Consider the following 22051-nt stretch of genomic DNA (forward strand, 5'->3'; position numbering starts at 1 on the left):
ATCAATGTCTGCTGGACTTACAGTTAGGAATATCAATGTCTGCTGGACTTACAGTTAGGAACATCAATGTCTGCTGGACTTACAGTTAGGAATATCAATGTCTGCTGGACTTACAGTTAGGAATATCAATGTCTGCTGGACTTACAGTTAGGAACATCAATGTCTGCTGGACTTACAGTTAGGAATATCAATGTCTGCTGGACTTACAGTTAGGAATATCAATGTCTGCTGGACTTACAGTTAGGAATATCAATGTCTGCTGGACTTACAGTTAGGAATATCAATGTCTGCTGGACTTACAGTTAGGAATATCAATGTCTGCTGGACTTACAGTTAGGAATATCAATGTCTGCTGGACTTACAGTTAGGAATATCAATGTCTGCTGGACTTACAGTTAGGAATATCAATGTCTGCTGGACTTACAGTTAGGAATATCAATGTCTGCTGGACTTACAGTTAGGAATATCAATGTCTGCTGGACTTACAGTTAGGAATATCAATGTCTGCTGGACTTACAGTTAGGAATATCAATGTCTGCTGGACTTACAGTTAGGAATATCAATGTCTGCTGGACTTACAGTTAGGAATATCAATGTCTGCTGGACTTACAGTTAGGAATATCAATGTCTGCTGGACTTACAGTTAGGAATATCAATGTCTGCTGGACTTACAGTTAGGAATATCAATGTCTGCTGGACTTACAGTTAGGAATATCAATGTCTGCTGGACTTACAGTTAGGAATATCAATGTCTGCTGGACTTACAGTTAGGAATATCAATGTCTGCTGGACTTACAGTTAGGAATATCAATGTCTGCTGGACTTACAGTTAGGAATATCAATGTCTGCTGGACTTACAGTTAGGAATATCAATGTCTGCTGGACTTACAGTTAGGAATATCAATGCAGCTGGACTTACAGTTAGGAATATCAATGTCTGCTGGACTTACAGTTAGGAATATCAATGTCTGCTGGACTTACAGTTAGGAACATCAATGTCTGCTGGACTTGATATTCCTGACTGTAAGGACTTACAGTTAGGAATATCAATGTCTGCTGGACTTACAGTTAGGAATATCAATGTCTGCTGGACTTACAGTTAGGAATATCAATGTCTGCTGGACTTACAGTTAGGAATATCAATGTCTGCTGGACTTACAGTTAGGAATATCAATCTCTGCTGGACTTACAGTTAGGAATATCAATGCCTGCTGGACTTACAGTTAGGAATATCAATGTCTGCTGGACTTACAGTTAGGAATATCAATGTCTGCTGGACTTACAGTTAGGAATATCAATGCCTGCTGGACTTACAGTTAGGAATATCAATGTCTGCTGGACTTACAGTTAGGAACATCAATCTCTGCTGGACTTACAGTTAGGAATATCAATGTCTGCTGGACTTACAGTTAGGAATATCAATGTCTGCTGGACTTACAGTTAGGAATATCAATGTCTGCTGGACTTACAGTTAGGAATATCAATGTCTGCTGGACTTACAGTTAGGAATATCAATGTCTGCTGGACTTACAGTTAGGAATATCAATGTCTGCTGGACTTACGTTAGGAATACAATTCTGCTGACTTACAGTTAGGAACATCAATGTCTGCTGGACTTACAGTTAGGAACATCAATGTCTGCTGGACTTACAGTTAGGAAATCAACTCTACAGTTAGGAATAGCAATCTCTGCTGGACTTACAGTTAGGAACATCAATGTCTGCTGGACTTACAGTTAGGAACATCAATGTCTGCTGGACTTACAGTTAGGAATATCAATGTCTGCTGGACTTACAGTTAGGAATAGCAATCTCTGCTGGACTTACAGTTAGGAACATCAATGCCTGCTGGACTTACAGTTAGGAATATCAATCCCTGCTGGACTTACAGTTAGGAATATTAATCCCTGCTGGAATTCCTGAGCCTCCAAAGGTCAGCACATCCAAAGAGGTAAAGTCTGGCCGGAGAAACTTGTCCTTTTCAAAAGAACTTGGCCATGGTAACAAAGGTAGGAACTTCTCAGCATTCTCCACAAGTTTGGTGAACTTAGCACTCATTTCTTTGTTTACTACAGCTGCAAAACCTGTGTATATAGAAAGTATAATAAAGAATTTCCTGACAAGACTGGTAACACCTCAACAAGGTGTACTTAGCAATATAAACACATACACAATCAATTTTTGATAAAGAAGTGAAATAAATTTGAGCACAGTGTTCTGTGAAATCATTTATTTTCATGGGCGTTTAATCTTCGTGGTTTTCGATGTTTGGCTTAATGCAACGAAATTAAGTCCCCATGAAAATTAAATCATTTCAATGTACAAACATGAAATGTACACGAAGTGACTACAGCCTGTAGTACAGGTGGTCACTAGTAGGTATAAAAATTATGTCATTTATAAAATAGAACAGTTATTGGTGAAATCGTTCAGGTTTCATGCTGTAGAGTTTGTTTTTCTCCTCAGTCGCTTTTATTTTCTGGGCTGCTATGTGAAGTCTCAAATTGAAGTGAAATTACTTTTCATTAATTTAAATACATGTTAGATAGACTACATCTAAATTTATGAATACAGATCACTATAAATGCCGATCAGGACACATTGTGCACAGCTTAGAGAATCCTAAAAATACTCCAAGTTCTGTTTAAAAATATGATAAAAATTAACCATAAACTGATGTATTTGTATGTCATAAACTAAATTCCAAAATTTTTGACCAAAAAGTTATCCAGAATATGTAATTTTAAGACTCTGGAAAAGGACAAAATTCGGGATCTCTGCAGTACTGTACATAGTGGCTGCCATGTCAAAATTTCTTGACTTGAAATTCTGGTCAATTTCTGATCAATTTCAGGATGAAATTCTGGTCAATTTCAGGTCAAGAAATTTTGACCTAAAATTCAGCTTAAGATTTTCGTTGGGTTCAATTTTTGTGGAATACAAAATTTAACGCTTTCGTTGGGATTTAAATTCGTGGGGAGACGTCACAGGGCATATTTTATTTCATGGGTAATGAGGTATGAAATATTACATAAGAGACCAATAATGAAATGTTTTACAATAATGTACAGTAGTGAGTAGTTTTCATTGACAATAGGTACATGTATACATTACACCTTTCCAGGTACATGTAGTGAGTTACACCTTTCCAGGTACATGTAGTGAGTTACACCTGTCCAGGTACATGTAGTGAGATGTTTTCACTGACAATAGGTACATGTATACCTTACACCTTTCCAGGTACATGTAGTGAGATGTTTTCACTGACAATAGGTACATGTATATGTTACACCTTTCCAGGTACATGTAGTGAGTTACACCTGTCCAGGTACATGTAGTGAGTTACACCTGTCCAGGTACATGTAGTGAGATGTTTTCACTGACAATAGGTACATGTATACGTTACACCTGTCCAGGTACATGTTGCGAGATGTTTTCATTGACAATAGGTACATGTATACCTTACACCTGTCCAGGTACATGTACATGGTTTTTTTTTGTTTTTTTTTACCAACAAAATGTTTTATTCAACAGCACATTTTATACAATCTATATTCCTTTCGTAGAAGGACTTTCACACAATTTTCATATTTTATAATATTATTTTAAAACAAAATTATATCTCTCTCTCTTTATTACAACCATACATCAACATCCTTATATTATAAACAATCACAATAAATATCCACACAACCAACTTTCTTAACGTGACTACAACCGTATTCTTTTATACATGAAAAAAATAATAACAGGGGAGACAACTCCTTATAGTAAAAAAAATAGAAGGGAAACAACTCTCTTCAAATTTACTTTAGTTGCAATTTAATACGATATAAAGAATATTTATATTATGATCTGTGTTACTAATATATATGAATACATAAATACACTTATATATAAATACTTTCATATCTTATGTACCCTAATCAAATACAGCATGCTTTAAAATGTAGCCTACATATATGATACTGAGTATTCCGGATTTCTCCTATCTAATTTGACCCCTTTTTTCATAAGTTTATACAACGTGACACGTTTCCGGTTGGGATATGTCAACAGTAATAAAAAGGTAGTATTGTCTTGTTTTCATAATTTTGTTTGCATACGAAAGCTTAAATTATATTTCATCGTTCTTAAGTTACGTTAGCCATGTAAATGCTGACCGTAAGTGGGAAATCTTTGTCCCCAAACATAAGTATTTTATTACGAAACCCTTTCCTTCGAAATTTATTATACAAACATGTGTTAGGTTGCATTACAATACACAACATGTACAGTAAATTAAATTACAAATCATGTACTTACATATATATCTACTATATCCATACAACATATAACTATACTCCACTATACACCACATGCTTTCACTATCTTTTTCAATCTAATTATTTCTATCTCTTTTTCTTTGTCTTTGTTGTAGCTAGTTTTGACATAGAGATTGATATGTGTGAGTAATAGATTCTTTAATTGTATAAAAGCAGAGTTGAGTCCAGTTGCTTTGTTATGGTATTTTTTCTGGTTCCTTATCAACCATATTATGTACTTCATAGACAAGAGTATTGTATTTTTTATGCAATTTGTTGTTTGGTTATGGTTAAGAGACCCTAAGAGTATATCTTTTTCTGAAGCAGGTTCCGGATTTGGTAATTTTTCTAAAATCTGAGTACTAACTTTCTCAACTAATTGAGTTGTGTATGGACAGTTATAAAATAGGTGGGATAATGTTTCCCTATTACCATCACATAAATGACAAGCTCCATTTGATCTGTTCATTTTCTGCAGTCTGTCTTCAGTGTAAAGTATTCTATGTGTGATTTTGAATTGAAACTCTTTAATTTTGTTTGTCACTATTGAATTCTTTATATTGGTCCAAATTACTTTCCAGTCTAGTGGCAAATTAAATTCTGTTTCCCAACTTGTTTCACACTTGGGCCTTGATGCATCATTTAAGATCTGTTGTAGGACAGAAGGCTTTAGATTTCTCGGTTTTATAATATTTTCAGTACTTGAGTTCAATATTTTTAAATGTTCGTTTATAAATATTACATTTCCACCTTTTACATTTACTTCAGGTGTGTTTAATCTATCTATGTCACCTAGGTCAGTTCTTGATAATTTAGTTATATACTCTTTAGGTATGGCTGTTTTTATTTTTGAAATTTCTGAAATCCAGTTATGTTTTTGTATCAGTTTATTTAGAATTGATCTGCTATTTAGGAAGCTATTTGCATTAACATCCCAAATATCTGATATTTTAGTTATTGTGCTCTTTAGAAATGATTGTATGAATAGAGGTTCATTCTTGTACAGGATGTTTGAGTTGCCAAACAAAGGTTCCTCAAGAACTTCATTGATAGTTAACAGGTTTTTATTCAGTGTGCATCTTAGTTTTGCCCATGCCTTTATTGCAATTTTGTAAAAACCTGGTAAACTATCTAAATTCAAACCATTTACACATGAACACTTCATTAAGAAGTTTTTTTGTATCAAATTTTTGGTCATATTTATTCAAATAGAACATTCCTATCCTACTCCAACTTTCATTTGTTGAGTGGTAAATGTTGTAAATTGTTTTGATGTACCTACTTTCAATAAAAGTGTCCAAGCTTATCATCCCCATACCCCCTTTTCCAGTTTCTGTGCAGCATACTTTACGATCTATTTGATTTGGTTTGCCGTCCCAAATGAAGTTCCAAATAAGTCTGTTTATTTCATTTTGGAATTTTAATGGTATACCACGTACTTCAATTTCATATCCAATTACAGACAATATGAAAGTTTTTACAATCAAGGTTTTTCCAATAAAAGTTAAATTTCTTCTCTTCCATATTTGTAAACAATTTTTTATTTTTTCTATTTTCTCCATCCACACTTTTTCATTGTTTATTTGGTGTCCATGATAAATTCCCAATGTTTTTACTGATGTCTTAGACCTTTTTATTTTAGTGAAATCAGGGTTTTTATTTTTCCATGGTCCAAGATATAAACCTTCTGTTTTTTCATAATTTATACTGGCTCCTGATGCTTTCTCATAAACTGCTAATAGTTTGAAGGCTTCTTTTATTGAGTTTTCTGATCTATTAAAAAGTTGGGTGTCATCTGCAAACATGCATAATTTTGCTTCTACATTTCCAGGACCAGGTAGTTGCATCCCTCTAATGTTATTGTTAGCTCGTATAGCACAGGCGAGTGGCTCTGCTTGTACAATATAGATTAACGGAGAAATTGGGCATCCTTGTCTAGCAGATCTATTTATATTAAAATAAGATGATGTAAATCCATTAGTTTGAATACATGTTTTAGCATCTTTTAGTAGCATTTCAATCCAATCACAAAAGTTTTGGCCAAAATTGAATTTCTTTAGACATTTCATCACCCAATCCCACTCGATTCTATCAAATGCTTTTTTTTGGTCTAGAAAAATTATACTACCCTCTTTATTTTCTCTGTCGCTATACTCTATAATGTCTTGGATAAGTCTGTTTGCTTCCGAAATTTTCCGTCCTGGAACAAATCCTTTTTGGTCAGGATGTATGATTGTATTTAAAGTGCTCTTCAATCTAAAGGCTAGTTTTTTAGAAATAATTTTGTAGTCTGTATTAAGCAATGTCAATGGTCTGCAGTTTTTTATTTCATCCCTATCCCCCTTTTTGTATAACAGTTTTAGTATTCCCCTGCCCTGTGATTCTGTCATTTTCTTTTCTGAAAATATTTTTTTTATAACTTTTGTAATTTCTGGTTTAACTAATACCCAAAACTTTTTATAGAACTCTGCTATTATTCTGTCTTCGCCTGGCGATTTATCGTTTTTCAATGATTTTACCGCTTTCTCTATTTCTTCATCTTGGATTTGTCTATCAATATTATGTCTGTCATTATCAGATATTTTATTTTCTACATACTGCAGTAAATAATTTCCCTTTTCATCATCACATCCTTCAGATGTAAACAGCTTCGTATAAAATTTAACTTGTTCCTTGAGTATATTTTTTATCCCTGTTTTATAATTTCCATCTTCACATTTTACTCTGTGCCACAGTTTGTTTTCAGCATTTTTCTTCTCTAGATCAAAAAAATATTTTGTTGATTTTTCATTCTCCTCATAGATTTGTGTGCGAGATCTAATTCTTGCAGCCTCTGCTTTATTATTGTAGTATTGTTTAAGTTTTAATTTTATCAATTCTATTTGTTCTATCATTTCATCTGGTTGGTTACTTCCAAGCAATTTAGCTAACTCATTTTCCATATCTTTAACATCCTTCTTCTTGATATTAATTATTTTCCCTATTTCGATTGTTAATGATTTTATTCTTATCTTAATTAGATCCCACCATGTGAGTATATCTGTTTCATAGAGTCTTTCATTAAGCCATATATCCCAACAGGCACGCAAAGTTTTATCAAATAAGTCACTTTGTATTACATTGCTGTTCATTTTCCAGGTGCCTGGCCCTTTTTCATATTTATTTAATGTTACTTTGATATCTATTGCCTCGTGATCACTAAATGGACAATGTTTGATACCTGCCCCAATAACTAGATGGTTGATAGCAGTTTGTGTAAGGAAAAAATCTATTCTAGATTTTGATGTGCCTCTCTGGAATGTATAATTTTTCAAGTCAGGATTACAAGTTCTCCATATATCTTCTAAATTGTGAGTATTAATGAAGGATTTTAATTCTGTATATCCAATATCATTTCTTTTATAGCATGGTTTCCTATCAAGATCTGGGTCCATAACACAATTGAAATCCCCACAAATAATTTTGTCATAATTATTGTCAGTATTGAGAAAATTTGGTAGATTATCAAAAAAGATCTTTCTGTCTTTATGTATATGTTACACCTTTCCAGGTACATGTATATGTTACACCTGTCCAGGTACATGTAGTGAGATGTTTTCACTGACAATATAGGTACATGTATACGTTACACCTTTCCAGGTACATGTAGTGAGATGTTTTCACTGACAATAGGTACATATATACCTTACACCTTTCCAGGTATATGTAGTGAGATGTTTTCATTGACAATAGGTACATGTATATGTTACACCTGTCCAGGTACATGTAGTGAGATGTTTTCATTGACAATAGGTACATGTATACCTTACACCTTTCCAGGTACATGTAGTGAGTTACACCTGTCCAGGTACATGTAGTGAGTTACACCTGTCCAGGTACATGTAGTGAGATGTTTTCACTGACAATATAGGTACATGTATACGTTACACCTTTCCAGGTATATGTAGTGAGATGTTTCCATTGACAATAGGTACATGTATATGTTACACCTGTCCAGGTACATGTAGTGAGATGTTTTCATTGACAATATAGGTACATGTATACGTTACACCTGTCCAGGTACATGTAGTGAGTTACACCTTTCCAGGTACATGTAGTGAGATGTTTTCACTGACAATAGGTACATGTATACGTTACACCTTTCCAGGTACATGTAGTGAGTTACACCTGTCCAGGTACATGTAGTGAGATGTTTTCACTGACAATAGGTACATGTATACGTTACACCTGTCCAGGTACATGTAGTGAGTTACACCTGTCCAGGTACATGTAGTGAGATGTTTTCACTGACAATAGGTACATGTATACGTTACACCTTTCCAGGTACATGTAGTGAGATGTTTTCATTGACAATATAGGTACATGTAGTGAGTTACACCTGTCAAGGTACATGTATACGTTACACCTGTCCAGGTACATGTAGTGAGATGTTTTCACTGACAATAGGTACATGTATACCTTACACCTTTCCAGGTACATGTAGTGAGATGTTTTCATTGACAATAGGTACATGTATATGGTACACCTGTCCAGGTACATGTAGTGAGATGTTTTCATTGACAATAGGTACATGTATATGTTACACCTTTCCCGGTACATGTAGTGAGTAACACCTGTCCAGGTACATGTAGTGAGATGTTTTTTCATTGACAATAGGTACATGTATATGTTACACCTGTCCAGGTACATGTAGTGAGTTACATCTTTCCAGGTACATGTAGTGAGATGTTTTCACTGACAATAGGTACATGTATACGTTACACCTTTCCAGGTACATGTAGTGAGTTACACCTGTCCAGGTACATGTAGTGAGTTACACCTGTCAAGGTACATGTATACGTTACACCTGTCCAGGTACATGTAGTGAGATGTTTTCACTGACAATAGGTACATGTATACCTTACACCTTTCCAGGTACTTGTAGTGAGATGTTTTCATTGACAATAGGTACATGTATATGGTACACCTGTCCAGGTACATGTAGTGAGATGTTTTCATTGACAATAGGTACATGTATATGTTACACCTTTCCCGGTACATGTAGTGAGTAACACCTGTCCAGGTACATGTAGTGAGATGTTTTCACTGACAATAGGTACATGTATACCTTACACCTTTCCAGGTACATGTAGTGAGTTACACCTGTCCAGGTACATGTAGTGAGTTACACCTGTCCAAGTACATGTAGTGAGATGTTTTCACTGACAATAGGTATAATGTACTTCCATACACTTTCCAGGTACATGTGTGAGATGTTTTCACTGACAATAGGTACATGTATACGTTACACCTTTCCAGGTACATGTAGTAGTGAGTTACACCTGTCCAAGTACATGTAGTGAGATGTTTTCACTGACAATAGGTACATGTATACATTACACCTTTCCAGGTACATAGGTGTTTACATGTAGTGAGTTACACCTTTCCAGGTACATGTAGTGTAGTGATTTTACACCTGTCCAGGTACATGTAGTGACTTACATGTTTTACATGTAGTGAGATGTTTTCATGACAATAGGTACATGTATACGTTACACCTTTCCAGGTACATGTAGTGAGTTACACCTGTCCAGGTACATGTAGTGAGATGTTTTCACTGACAATAGGTACATGTATACCTTACACCTTTCCAGGTACATGTAGTGAGTTACACCTTTCCAGGTACATGTAGTGAGATGTTTTCACTGACAATAGGTACATGTATACATTACACCTTTCCAGGTACATGTAGTGAGTTACACCTTTCCAGGTACATGTAGTGAGTTACACCTGTCCAGGTACATGTAGTGAGATGTTTTCACTGACAATAGGTACATGTATACCTTACACCTTTCCAGGTACATGTAGTGAGATGTTTTCACTGACAATAGGTACATGTATACGTTACACCTTTCCAGGTACATGTAGTGAGTTACACCTGTCCAGGTACATGTAGTGAGATGTTTTCACTGACAATAGGTACATGTATACGTTACACCTTTCCAGGTACATGTAGTGAGATGTTTTCACTGACAATAGGTACATGTATACGTTACACCTGTCCAGGTACATGTTGTGAGATGTTTTCATTGACAATAGGTACATGTATACCTTACACCTGTCCAGGTATATGTATATGTTACACCTTTCCAGGTACATGTATATGTTACACCTGTCCAGGTTCATGTAGTGAGATGTTTTCACTGACAATAGGTACATGTATACCTTACACCTTTCCAGGTACATGTATACGTTACACCTGTCCAGGTACATGTAGTGAGATGTTTTCACTGATAATAGGTACATGTATACCTTACACCTTTGCAGGTACATGTAGTGAGTTACACCTTTCCAGGTACATGTAGTGAGATGTTTTCACTGACAATAGGTACATGACATTGTATGCCTTACACCTTCCCAGGTACATGTAGTGAGTTACACCTTTCCAGGTACATGTAGTGAGATGTTTTCACTGACAATAGGTACATGACATTGTATGCCTTACACCTTCCCAGGTACATGTAGTGAGTTACACCTTTCCAGGTACATGTAGTGAGATGTTTTCACTGACAATAGGTACATGTATACATTACACCTGTCCAGGTACATGTAGTGAGTTACACCTTTCCAGGTACATGTAGTGAGATGTTTTCACTGACAATAGGTACATGTATACGTTACACCTGTCCAGGTACATTTAGCGAGATGTTTTCACTGTCAATAGGTACATGTATACGTTACACCTGTCCAGGTACATGTAGTGAGATGTTTTCACTGACAATAGGTACATGTAGTGAGTTACACCTGTCCAGGTACATTTAGCGAGTTACACCTGTCCAGGTACATGTAGTGAGATGTTTTCACTGTCAATAGGTACATGTACATGTATACGTTACACCTGTCCAGGTACATGTAGTGAGATGTTTTCATTGACAATATAGGTACATGTAGTGAGTTACACCTTTCCAGGTACATGTAGTGAGATGTTTTCATTGACAATAGGTACATGTAGTGAGTTACACCTGTCCAGGTACATGTATACGTTACACCTGTCCAGGTACATGTATACATTACACCTGTCCAGGTTCATGTAGTGAGATGTTTTCACTGACAATAGGTACATGTATACCTTACACCTGTCCAGGTACATGTATACGTTACACCTGTCCAGGTACATGTAGTGAGATGTTTTCACTGACAATAGGTACATGTATACCTTACACCTGTCCAGGTACATGTATACGTTACACCTGTCCAGGTACATGTAGTGAGATGTTTCATGCCCACATTTGGGCCTACTGTATAGAGCCTTTCCATTTCATTGTTTGACCAACTTTGAAATGGATCTGACACAATGGTCGAAAACGGGAAAGATGAAATCTTCATGTACCATTGGTCTTCCCAATCAGGAAAAAGTCAAAACTGTACATGAGGCTGTCGTAATTCAGACAGCAAACGACAGTGTTGTAGAAAACAATTTTGTAATGCCAAAGAAACGTAAATGTGGTGAACACTATCATTATAATGACAAACAGCGTGCTAAGATTGCCAAATATGCTGTTGGAGTTGGCGTCATTAATGCAGCCAGAGAGTTTTCAGGTGAATTGGGCATGAATGTCTCTGAAACGACAGTCAGGAGGATGAGGGAGTCAGTGGTGAAATTAAAGAAAACAGCTATGGCACTTTATTCTTAAAGATGCTCCACCACTGACAAATGGTAAAAAAAATTTCTATCAAAAACAGGATAAGGCAATTTAGTATTTTTCTTCAGTTACAAAGTTACTTAATTTACACCATTACCACCATTGAAAAGTCTGAGCTTCTAATTTTACTTCAAGATAAAAAATATTAAAGATAATTAATTGCATCCCGAAAAAATTTGTGGAACTATGTCCTATATGGAATGAAGTACTGATTGCGCATGCACAGAAAGCATAATCAGTATTTAATTATTTTTTGAGTTAATTAGACAAATATATGCACGATTAAACACCAATTATTGTTCAAATGATACGTACCATTTATGCTCTGTTGGCAGTGGAGCATCTTTAAATGTTTTTAAAAATAAATGATTTCACAGTATTTACCTTCGAATTCTCCTCTCATTCCAAATGGATCTCTGTAGGACTCGATAAAGCCAATATATCTGTGACAGAAAGACATCTAACTTTGTAGGACTTGATAAAGCCAATATATCTGTGACAGAAAGACATCTAACTTTGTAGGACTCGACAAAGTGCTAAACATATCTGTGTCAGAAAGACATCTAACTTTGTAGGACTCTATAAAGCCAATATAGTACATAAAGACATCTAACTTTGTGACATAAAGACATCTGTGACATAACTTTGTAGGACTAACTTGTGACTTGATAAAGCCAATATATCTGTGTCAGAAAGACATCTAACTTTGTAGGACTCTGATAAAGCCAATATATCTGTGACATAAAGACATCTAACTTTGTAGGACTTGATAAAGCCAATATATCTGTGACAGAAAGACATCTAACTTTGTAGGACTTGATAAAGCCAATATATCTGTGTCAGAAAGACATCTAACTTTGTAGGACTCTATAAAGCCAATATATCTGTGACATAAAGACATCTAACTTTGTAGGACTTGATAAAGCCAATATATCTGTGACATAAAGACATCTAACTTTGTAGGACTTGATAAAGCCAATATATCTGTGACATAAAGACATCTAACTTTGTAGGACTTGATAAAGCCAATATATCTGTGACATAAAGACATCTAACTTTGTAGGACTTGATAAAGCCAATATATCTGTGACATAAAGACATCTAACTTTGTAGGACTTGATAAAGCCAATATATCTGTGACATAAAGACATCTAACTTTGTAGGACTCTATAAAGCCAATATATCTGTGACATAAAGACATCTAACTTTGTAGGACTTGATAAAGCCAATATATCTGTGACATAAAGACATCTAACTTTGTAGGACTTGATAAAGCCAATATATCTGTGTCAGAAAGACATCTAACTTTGTAGGACTTGATAAAGCCAATATATCTGTGACATAAAGACATCTAACTTTGTAGGACTTGATAAAGCCAATATATCTGTGACATAAAGACATCTAACTTTGTAGGACTTGATAAAGCCAATATATCTGTGTCAGAAAGACATCTAACTTTGTAGGACTCTATAAAGCCAATATATCTGTGTCAGAAAGACATCTAACTTTGTAGGACTGATAAAGCCAATATATCTGTGACATAAAGACATCTAACTTTGTAGGACTTGATAAAGCCAATATATCTGTGTCAGAAAGACATCTAACTTTGTAGGACTCTATAAAGCCAATATATCTGTGACATAAAGACATCTAACTTTGTAGGACTTGATAAAGCCAATATATCTGTGTCAGAAAGACATCTAACTTTGTAGGACTTGATAAAGCCAATATATCTGTGACATAAAGACATCTAACTTTGTAGGACTCTATAAAGCCAATATATCTGTGTCAGAAAGTCATCTAACTTTGTAGGACTTGATAAAGCCAATACATCTGTGACAGAAGACATTTAACTTTTGACATTGTTGTGCTTTTGGTCAAGTGAAATAATACTCACAATATTGATTAAATTATAACAATATATAAAAATAATTTTATTTTTTTTGATCACTTTGAAAATTCTTAAATATCACATAGGTATTTAGAACATCATACTTCTAAGAAATCTGAATCAGTGACAATATCAAAATGGAATAGATTAATACCAATTCTTACCTATGCTTCTACGGTAGGACCCTTCTGGTCTTACTTACGTTTCTACGATAGGGCCTGTATTTTTTATCCAGTGACGAGAACCATTTTTGTGTGAGGGAATCGATCCACAGGTGAAACTGTCAACATACTCCTTCAACATGTTCCTTTCATGATCATTTGCAGCATATTCCTTCAAAAGGAAACATAGGTAATCTTAGCTACAAAGACTTAATAGAACATTTGGCCTTTAACAGATACAACCTTCATAAAAATGTCAATTAAATATATATTCATTCTTGTTTCCTATTACTAAATGATCAATTCACTAGTTGTACAACTACAGGATGTTAAGAAATTACAGTTAATAGTAGTTAAATACCGATGAATCAGTTTCTATATTAAAGATGATTCTACATGTCCACATATCTACTGTTCATCAAACACATTAATTAGTTATTATACTAATCACCTAATAATGTAATTGAGAAGTATTGACAAACCATGATATAAATCTGTACTGATTTCACAACATGCAGTCAAGCTCAATTTTAAATAATATTCTTAGTCTTACTTGTGCCTTTTTAAGATTGTCGGCCACGAGTGCCATGAGTGGTGAGTAGTCTCCCCTTGTGATACGGAATGTGCATGCCTGTGAGGTTAAGGATGGTGTGAATTCATGACTACCCAGAATTCCCTCTGGACATCCTGTGACGATTCCATCTGTAATTTGTACTTATAATTATAATATGGATGAAGAAAACGACTGGTCCATCATATGAGTGGTACTTATGTACTAGCCGCAGTACATACTTCCCTACTAGAGAACTTCTCTTTAGCTTGATCGGTTAATCCAGAGGTCCAGAGTTCGGTCTCTAGCTGAGGCAGTAATTATGTTTACTGTTATGTCCGTTCCACAAGTCCACTAAACAGATTGTAACCTAGCTAAATCTATTACATCTTATATTGAATTTAAACATCAGAATATTAATAATAGGAAACTTAAGCAAAACCAAACTGAAGTCTTTATGAGATTATATAACCTAGAACACATTTCTTCCCTATAATTACCATAATTTTGATTGGTGATACCTAAACTTATCAAACTAGAAAATAAGGATGAGAAATCTGAAAAATAGTACTCACCTCCTGTTGCTGCTGAGGCTAGTCGAACTTCATAACACGTTTTACCATTCTCTGTGGTTTTGAATAATCTGGTGTTGTATGGACTGAGGTCCTAGTAAAAGGTAAAAATCAAAGAACCGTAAGTACTGTAAATTAGATCTGTAGAGGATGTAATGCATACCACTGATTCATCTATTTGTCCTGTAGAATGAATAATTTATCATATATTTTATCACGTGGTTTATCTATTTGTCCTGTAGAATGAATAATTTATCATATATTTTATCACATGGTTCATCTATTTGTCCTGTAGAATGAATCACCTATCATATATTTTATCACGTGGTTTATCTATTTGTCCTGTAGAATGAATCACCTATCATATATTTTATCACATGGTTTATCTATTTGTCCTGTAGAATGAATCACCTATCATATATTTTATCACATGGTTTATCTATTTGTCCTGTAGAATGAATCACCTATCATATATTTTATCACGTGGTTCATCTATTTGTCCTGTAGAATGAATCACCTATCATATATTTTATCACATGGTTCATCTATTTGTCCTGTAGAATGAATCACCTATCATATATTTTATCACATGGTTTATCTATTTGTCCTGTAGAATGAATCACCTATCATATATTTTATCACATGGTTCATCTATTTGTCCTGTAGAATGAATCACCTATCATATATTTTATCACGTGGTTCATCTATTTGTCCTGTAGAATGAATCACCTATCATATATTTTATCACGTGGTTTATCTATTTGTCCTGTAGAATGAATCACCTATCATATATTTTATCACATGGTTTATCTATTTGTCCTGTAGAATGAATACCTATCATATATTTTATCACATGGTTCATCTATTTGTCCTGTAGAATGAATCACCTATCATATATTTTATCACATGGTTTATCTATTTGTCCTGTAGAATGAATCACCTATCATATATTTTATCACGTGGTTTATCTATTTATCATGTAGAATGAATCACCTATCATATATTTTATCACATGGTTTATCTATTTGTCCTGTAGAATGAATCACCTATCATATATTTTATCACGTGGTTTATCTATTTATCATGTAGAATGAATCACCTATCATATATTTTATCACGTGGTTTATCTATTTGTCCTGTAGAATGAATCACCTATCATATATTTTATCACGTGGTTCATCTATTTGTCCTGTAGAATGAATCACCTATCATATATTTTATCACATGGTTCATCTATTTGTCCTGTAGAATGAATCACCTATCATATATTTTATCACGTGGTTTATCTATTTGTCCTGTAGAATGAATCACCTATCATATATTTTATCACATGGTTTATCTATTTGTCCTGTAGAATGAATCACCTATCATATATTTTATCACGTGGTTTATCTATTTGTCCTGTAGAATGAATCACCTATCATATATTTTATCACGTGGTTTATCTATTTGTCCTGTAGAATGAATCACCTATCATATATTTTATCACGTGGTTTATCTATTTGTCCTGTAGAATGAATCACCTATCATATATTTTATCACATGGTTTATCTATTTGTCCTGTAGAATGAATCACCTATCATATATTTTATCACGTGGTTTATCTATTTGTCCTGTAGAATGAATCACCTATCATATATTTTATCACGTGGTTTATCTATTTGTCCTGTAGAATGAATCACCTATCATATATTTTATCACATGGTTTATCTATTTGTCCTGTAGAATGAATCACCTATCATATATTTTATCACGTGGTTCATCTATTTGTCCTGTAGAATGAATCACCTATCATATATTTTATCACGTGGTTTATCTATTTGTCCTGTAGAATGAATACCTATCATATATTTTATCACGTGGTTTATCTATTTATCATGTAGAATGAATCACCTATCATATATTTTATCACGTGGTTTATCTATTTGTCCTGTAGAATGAATCACCTATCATATATTTTATCACATGGTTTATCTATTTGTCCTGTAGAATGAATCACCTATCATATATTTTATCACATGGTTTATCTATTTGTCCTGTAGAATGAATACCTATCATATATTTTAATTTTATCACGTGGTTTATCTATTTGTCCTGTAGAATGAATCACCTATCATATATTTTATCACGTGGTTTATCTATTTGTCCTGTAGAATGAATCACCTATCATATATTTTATCACATGGTTTATCTATTTGTCCTGTAGAATGAATCACCTATCATATATTTTATCACGTGGTTCATCTATTTGTCCTGTAGAATGAATGAATACCTATCATATATTTTATCACGTGGTTTATCTATTTGTCCTGTAGAATGAATCACCTATCATATATTTTATCACGTGGTTTATCTATTTGTCCTGTAGAATGAATCACCTATCATATATTTTATCACGTGGTTCATCTATTTGTCCTGTAGAATGAATCACCTATCATATATTTTATCACGTGGTTTATCTATTTGTCCTGTAGAATGAATCACCTATCATATATTTTATCACGTGGTTTATCTATTTGTCCTGTAGAATGAATACCTATCATATATTTTATCACGTGGTTCATCTATTTGTCCTGTAGAATGAATCACCTATCATATATTTTATCACGTGGTTTATCTATTTGTCCTGTAGAATGAATCACCTATCATATATTTTATCACATGGTTTATCTATTTGTCCTGTAGAATGAATCACCTATCATATATTTTATCACGTGGTTTATCTATTTGTCCTGTAGAATGAATCACCTATCATATATTTTATCACGTGGTTTATCTATTTGTCCTGTAGAATGAATCACCTATCATATATTTTATCACATGGTTTATCTATTTGTCCTGTAGAATGAATCACCTATCATATATTTTATCACATGGTTTATCTATTTGTCCTGTAGAATGAATACCTATCATATATTTTATCACGTGGTTTATCTATTTGTCCTGTAGAATGAATCACCTATCATATATTTTAATTTTATCACGTGGTTTATCTATTTGTCCTGTAGAATGAATCACCTATCATATATTTTATCACGTGGTTTATCTATTTGTCCTGTAGAATGAATACCTATCATATATTTTATCACATGGTTTATCTATTTGTCCTGTAGAATGAATCACCTATCATATATTTTATCACATGGTTTATCTATTTGTCCTGTAGAATGAATACCTATCATATATTTTATCACGTGGTTTATCTATTTGTCCTGTAGAATGAATCACCTATCATATATTTTAATTTTATCACGTGGTTTATCTATTTGTCCTGTAGAATGAATCACCTATCATATATTTTATCACGTGGTTTATCTATTTGTCCTGTAGAATGAATACCTATCATATATTTTATCACATGGTTTATCTATTTATCATGTAGAATGAATCACCTATCATATATTTTATCACATGGTTTATCTATTTGTCCTGTAGAATGAATCACCTATCATATATTTTATCACATGGTTTATCTATTTGTCCTGTAGAATGAATCACCTATCATATATTTTATCACATGGTTTATCTATTTGTCCTGTAGAATGAATCACCTATCATATATTTTATCACATGGTTTATCTATTTGTCCTGTAGAATGAATCACCTATCATATATTTTATCACATGGTTTATCTATTTGTCCTGTAGAATGAATCACCTATCATATATTTTATCACGTGGTTTATCTATTTATCATGTAGAATGAATCACCTATCATATATTTTATCACATGGTTTATCTATTTGTCCTGTAGAATGAATCACCTATCATATATTTTATCACATGGTTTATCTATTTGTCCTGTAGAATGAATCACCTATCATATATTTTATCACGTGGTTTATCTATTTGTCCTGTAGAATGAATCACCTATCATATATTTTATCACATGGTTTATCTACCTGGTATTTGTCCTGTAGAATGAATCACCTATCATATATTTTATCACATGGTTTATCTATTTGTCCTGTAGAATGAATCACCTATCATATATTTTATCACGTGGTTTATCTATTTGTCCTGTAGAATGAATACCTATCATATATTTTATCACATGGTTCATCTATTTGTCCTGTAGAATGAATCACCTATCATATATTTTATCACGTGGTTCATCTATTTGTCCTGTAGAATGAATCACCTATCATATATTTTATCACGTGGTTTATCTATTTGTCCTGTAGAATGAATCACCTATCATATATTTTATCACGTGGTTTATCTATTTATCATGTAGAATGAAACACCTATCATATATTTTATCACATGGTTTATCTATTTGTCCTGTAGAATGAATCACCTATCATATATTTTATCACATGGTTTATCTTATTTGTCCTGTAGAATGAATCACCTATCATATATTTTATCACGTGGTTCATCTATTTGTCCTGTAGAATGAATCACCTATCATATATTTTATCACATGGTTTATCTATTTGTCCTGTAGAATGAATCACCTATCATATATTTTATCACGTGGTTTATCTATTTGTCCTGTAGAATGAATCACCTATCATATATTTTATCACGTGGTTTATCTATTTGTCCTGTAGAATTAATCACCTATCATATATTTTATCACATGGATTATCTATTTGTCCTGTAGAATGAATCACCTATCATATATTTTATCACATGGTTTATCTATTTGTCCTGTAGAATGAATACCTATCATATATTTTATCACATGGTTCATATATTTGTCCTGTAGAATGAATCACCTATCATATATTTTATCACGTGGTTTATCTATTTGTCCTGTAGAATGAATACCTATCATATATTTTATCACGTGGTTTATCTATTTATCATGTAGAATGAATCACCTATCATATATTTTATCACGTGGTTCATCTATTTGTCCTGTAGAATGAATCACCTATCATATATTTTATCACATGGTTTATCTATTTGTCCTGTAGAATGAATCACCTATCATATATTTTATCACATGGTTCATCTATTTGTCCTGTAGAATGAATCACCTATCATATATTTTATCACATGGTTTATCTATTTGTCCTGTAGAATGAAACACCTATCATATATTTTATCACGTGGTTCATCTATTTGTCCTGTAGAATGAATCACCTATCATATATTTTATCACATGGTTTATCTATTTGTCCTGTAGAATGAATCACCTATCATATATTTTATCACGTGGTTTATCTATTTGTCCTGTAGAATGAATCACCTATCATATATTTTATCACGTGGTTTATCTATTTGTCCTGTAGAATGAATCACCTATCATATATTTTATCCATCACGTGGTTTATCTATTTGTCCTGTAGAATGAATCACCTATCATATATTTTATCACGTGGTTTATCTATTTGTCCTGTAGAATGAATCACCTATCATATATTTTATCACGTGGTTTATCTATTTGTCCTGTAGAATGAATCACCTATCATATATTTTATCACATGGTTTATCTATTTGTCCTGTAGAATGAATCACCTATCATATATTTTATCACATGGTTTATCTATTTGTCCTGTAGAATGAATCACCTATCATATATTTTATCACGTGGTTCATCTATTTGTCCTGTAGAATGAATCACCTATCATATATTTTATCACATGGTTCATCTATTTGTCCTGTAGAATGAATCACCTATCATATATTTTATCACATGGTTTATCTATTTGTCCTGTAGAATGAATCACCTATCATATATTTTATCACGTGGTTTATCTATTTATCATGTAGAATGAATCACCTATCATATATTTTATCACGTGGTTTATCTATTTATCATGTTTTCATTCCACCATTCCTTGTTACTATAGTGATGATGAATATATAAGTTCTGTTGATATTCACTGTAATTTGTTTATAGCTTTAGATAAGGCTAAAATTGGTAATTCAGTACTCCAGTTAAGTTCACGGGTAAAATACCCATTAATATTATCTAAAATCAATTTATATAAACACTTCCATCCAAAAATAAAATCAAAAGAAATTTAGTAAAATCAGAAGAATTCAAGTTATGTTCAAGAGTCTGCATCGGCTGTGCTCTTGTTTCAGATAGATAATTGCACAATTGCTACTGTAGTAGCTTGTCATCAATTACTTTACACAAGACTGTAATCATATACGGTAACTTCTTCCAACATATCTCTGTTAAGTTTTAAGTTCGCAAAGAATTAATTAAGCCAGAGATGTACCCCTACCTTTTCAAAAGTGTGAGTGCATGCAATTACCCACCAATCAAAAAGTCATCTGGAGCACTGGGTATGTTGGAAAGAATTCTTTAAAGAATTAAATAAAACAATTAAACTGAAATGCACAAAAAGAACAATTATTCCACATACTTTTGCTGTTAGAAATTCCTGAGCGATCTTGGCATCATCCAAATTACAGTTGGCAGAGAAGTAGGATGTGGTACCCTGTAAATTAAGCAGAGCATCACATTAAATTCCACTAAACATCACATTGATCTACAAATGAGCATCTGACCATGAAAAGTTCCCATTAATTTGGAAATTCTAGAGGCTACAGTTAAGTTCAATACAAAATCATATCTTTCACCATCTTTTACATTAATTACCTAACCTTCTCTCCCAGTCCTAGCTCCTTCAGGAACCTTTGCCCTTATCCTATACTAGTCCTACATTAATTAGCTAACCTTCTCTCCCAGTCCCAGCTCCTTTTGTCGCTCTGATAAACCATACATTCTGCCACTGACAGCATCCCACAAAGATATCATCTCACCAGCTCCTTGTTGATAGGCCACACTTTTCTTCACCAGCACTTCAAACTTTTCCTGTGAACACAGTTATAAGCTATTACAACAAAATTTAATCAGACAAATGAACATGATTATTACCAACACTATAGAGAGTTATAGAGCTGAAAAATAAATAATTGAGTCATCA

General features: G+C 33.4%; 1 protein-coding gene across 1 annotated transcript in view; it reads right to left on the reverse strand.

Annotated features, from left to right (window-relative positions):
- Positions 1 to 22051, reverse strand: part of LOC138319431 (dipeptidyl peptidase 3-like) — a 71466-nt gene that overhangs the window by 30150 nt on the left and 19265 nt on the right. Inside the window, exons 5-11 of the mRNA XM_069262590.1 lie at positions 21802 to 21939; positions 21488 to 21562; positions 15163 to 15253; positions 14591 to 14739; positions 14079 to 14209; positions 12370 to 12428; positions 1889 to 2083 (exon numbers count right to left, since the gene is read on the reverse strand). Of these exons, the coding sequence (XP_069118691.1) occupies positions 1889 to 2083; positions 12370 to 12428; positions 14079 to 14209; positions 14591 to 14739; positions 15163 to 15253; positions 21488 to 21562; positions 21802 to 21939 (838 nt within the window). The remainder of the gene's footprint in view (positions 1 to 1888; positions 2084 to 12369; positions 12429 to 14078; positions 14210 to 14590; positions 14740 to 15162; positions 15254 to 21487; positions 21563 to 21801; positions 21940 to 22051) is intronic.

Source organism: Argopecten irradians, chromosome 3 (genome assembly GCF_041381155.1).
Source record: "Argopecten irradians isolate NY chromosome 3, Ai_NY, whole genome shotgun sequence".
NCBI classification, from domain to species: domain Eukaryota; kingdom Metazoa; phylum Mollusca; class Bivalvia; order Pectinida; family Pectinidae; genus Argopecten; species Argopecten irradians.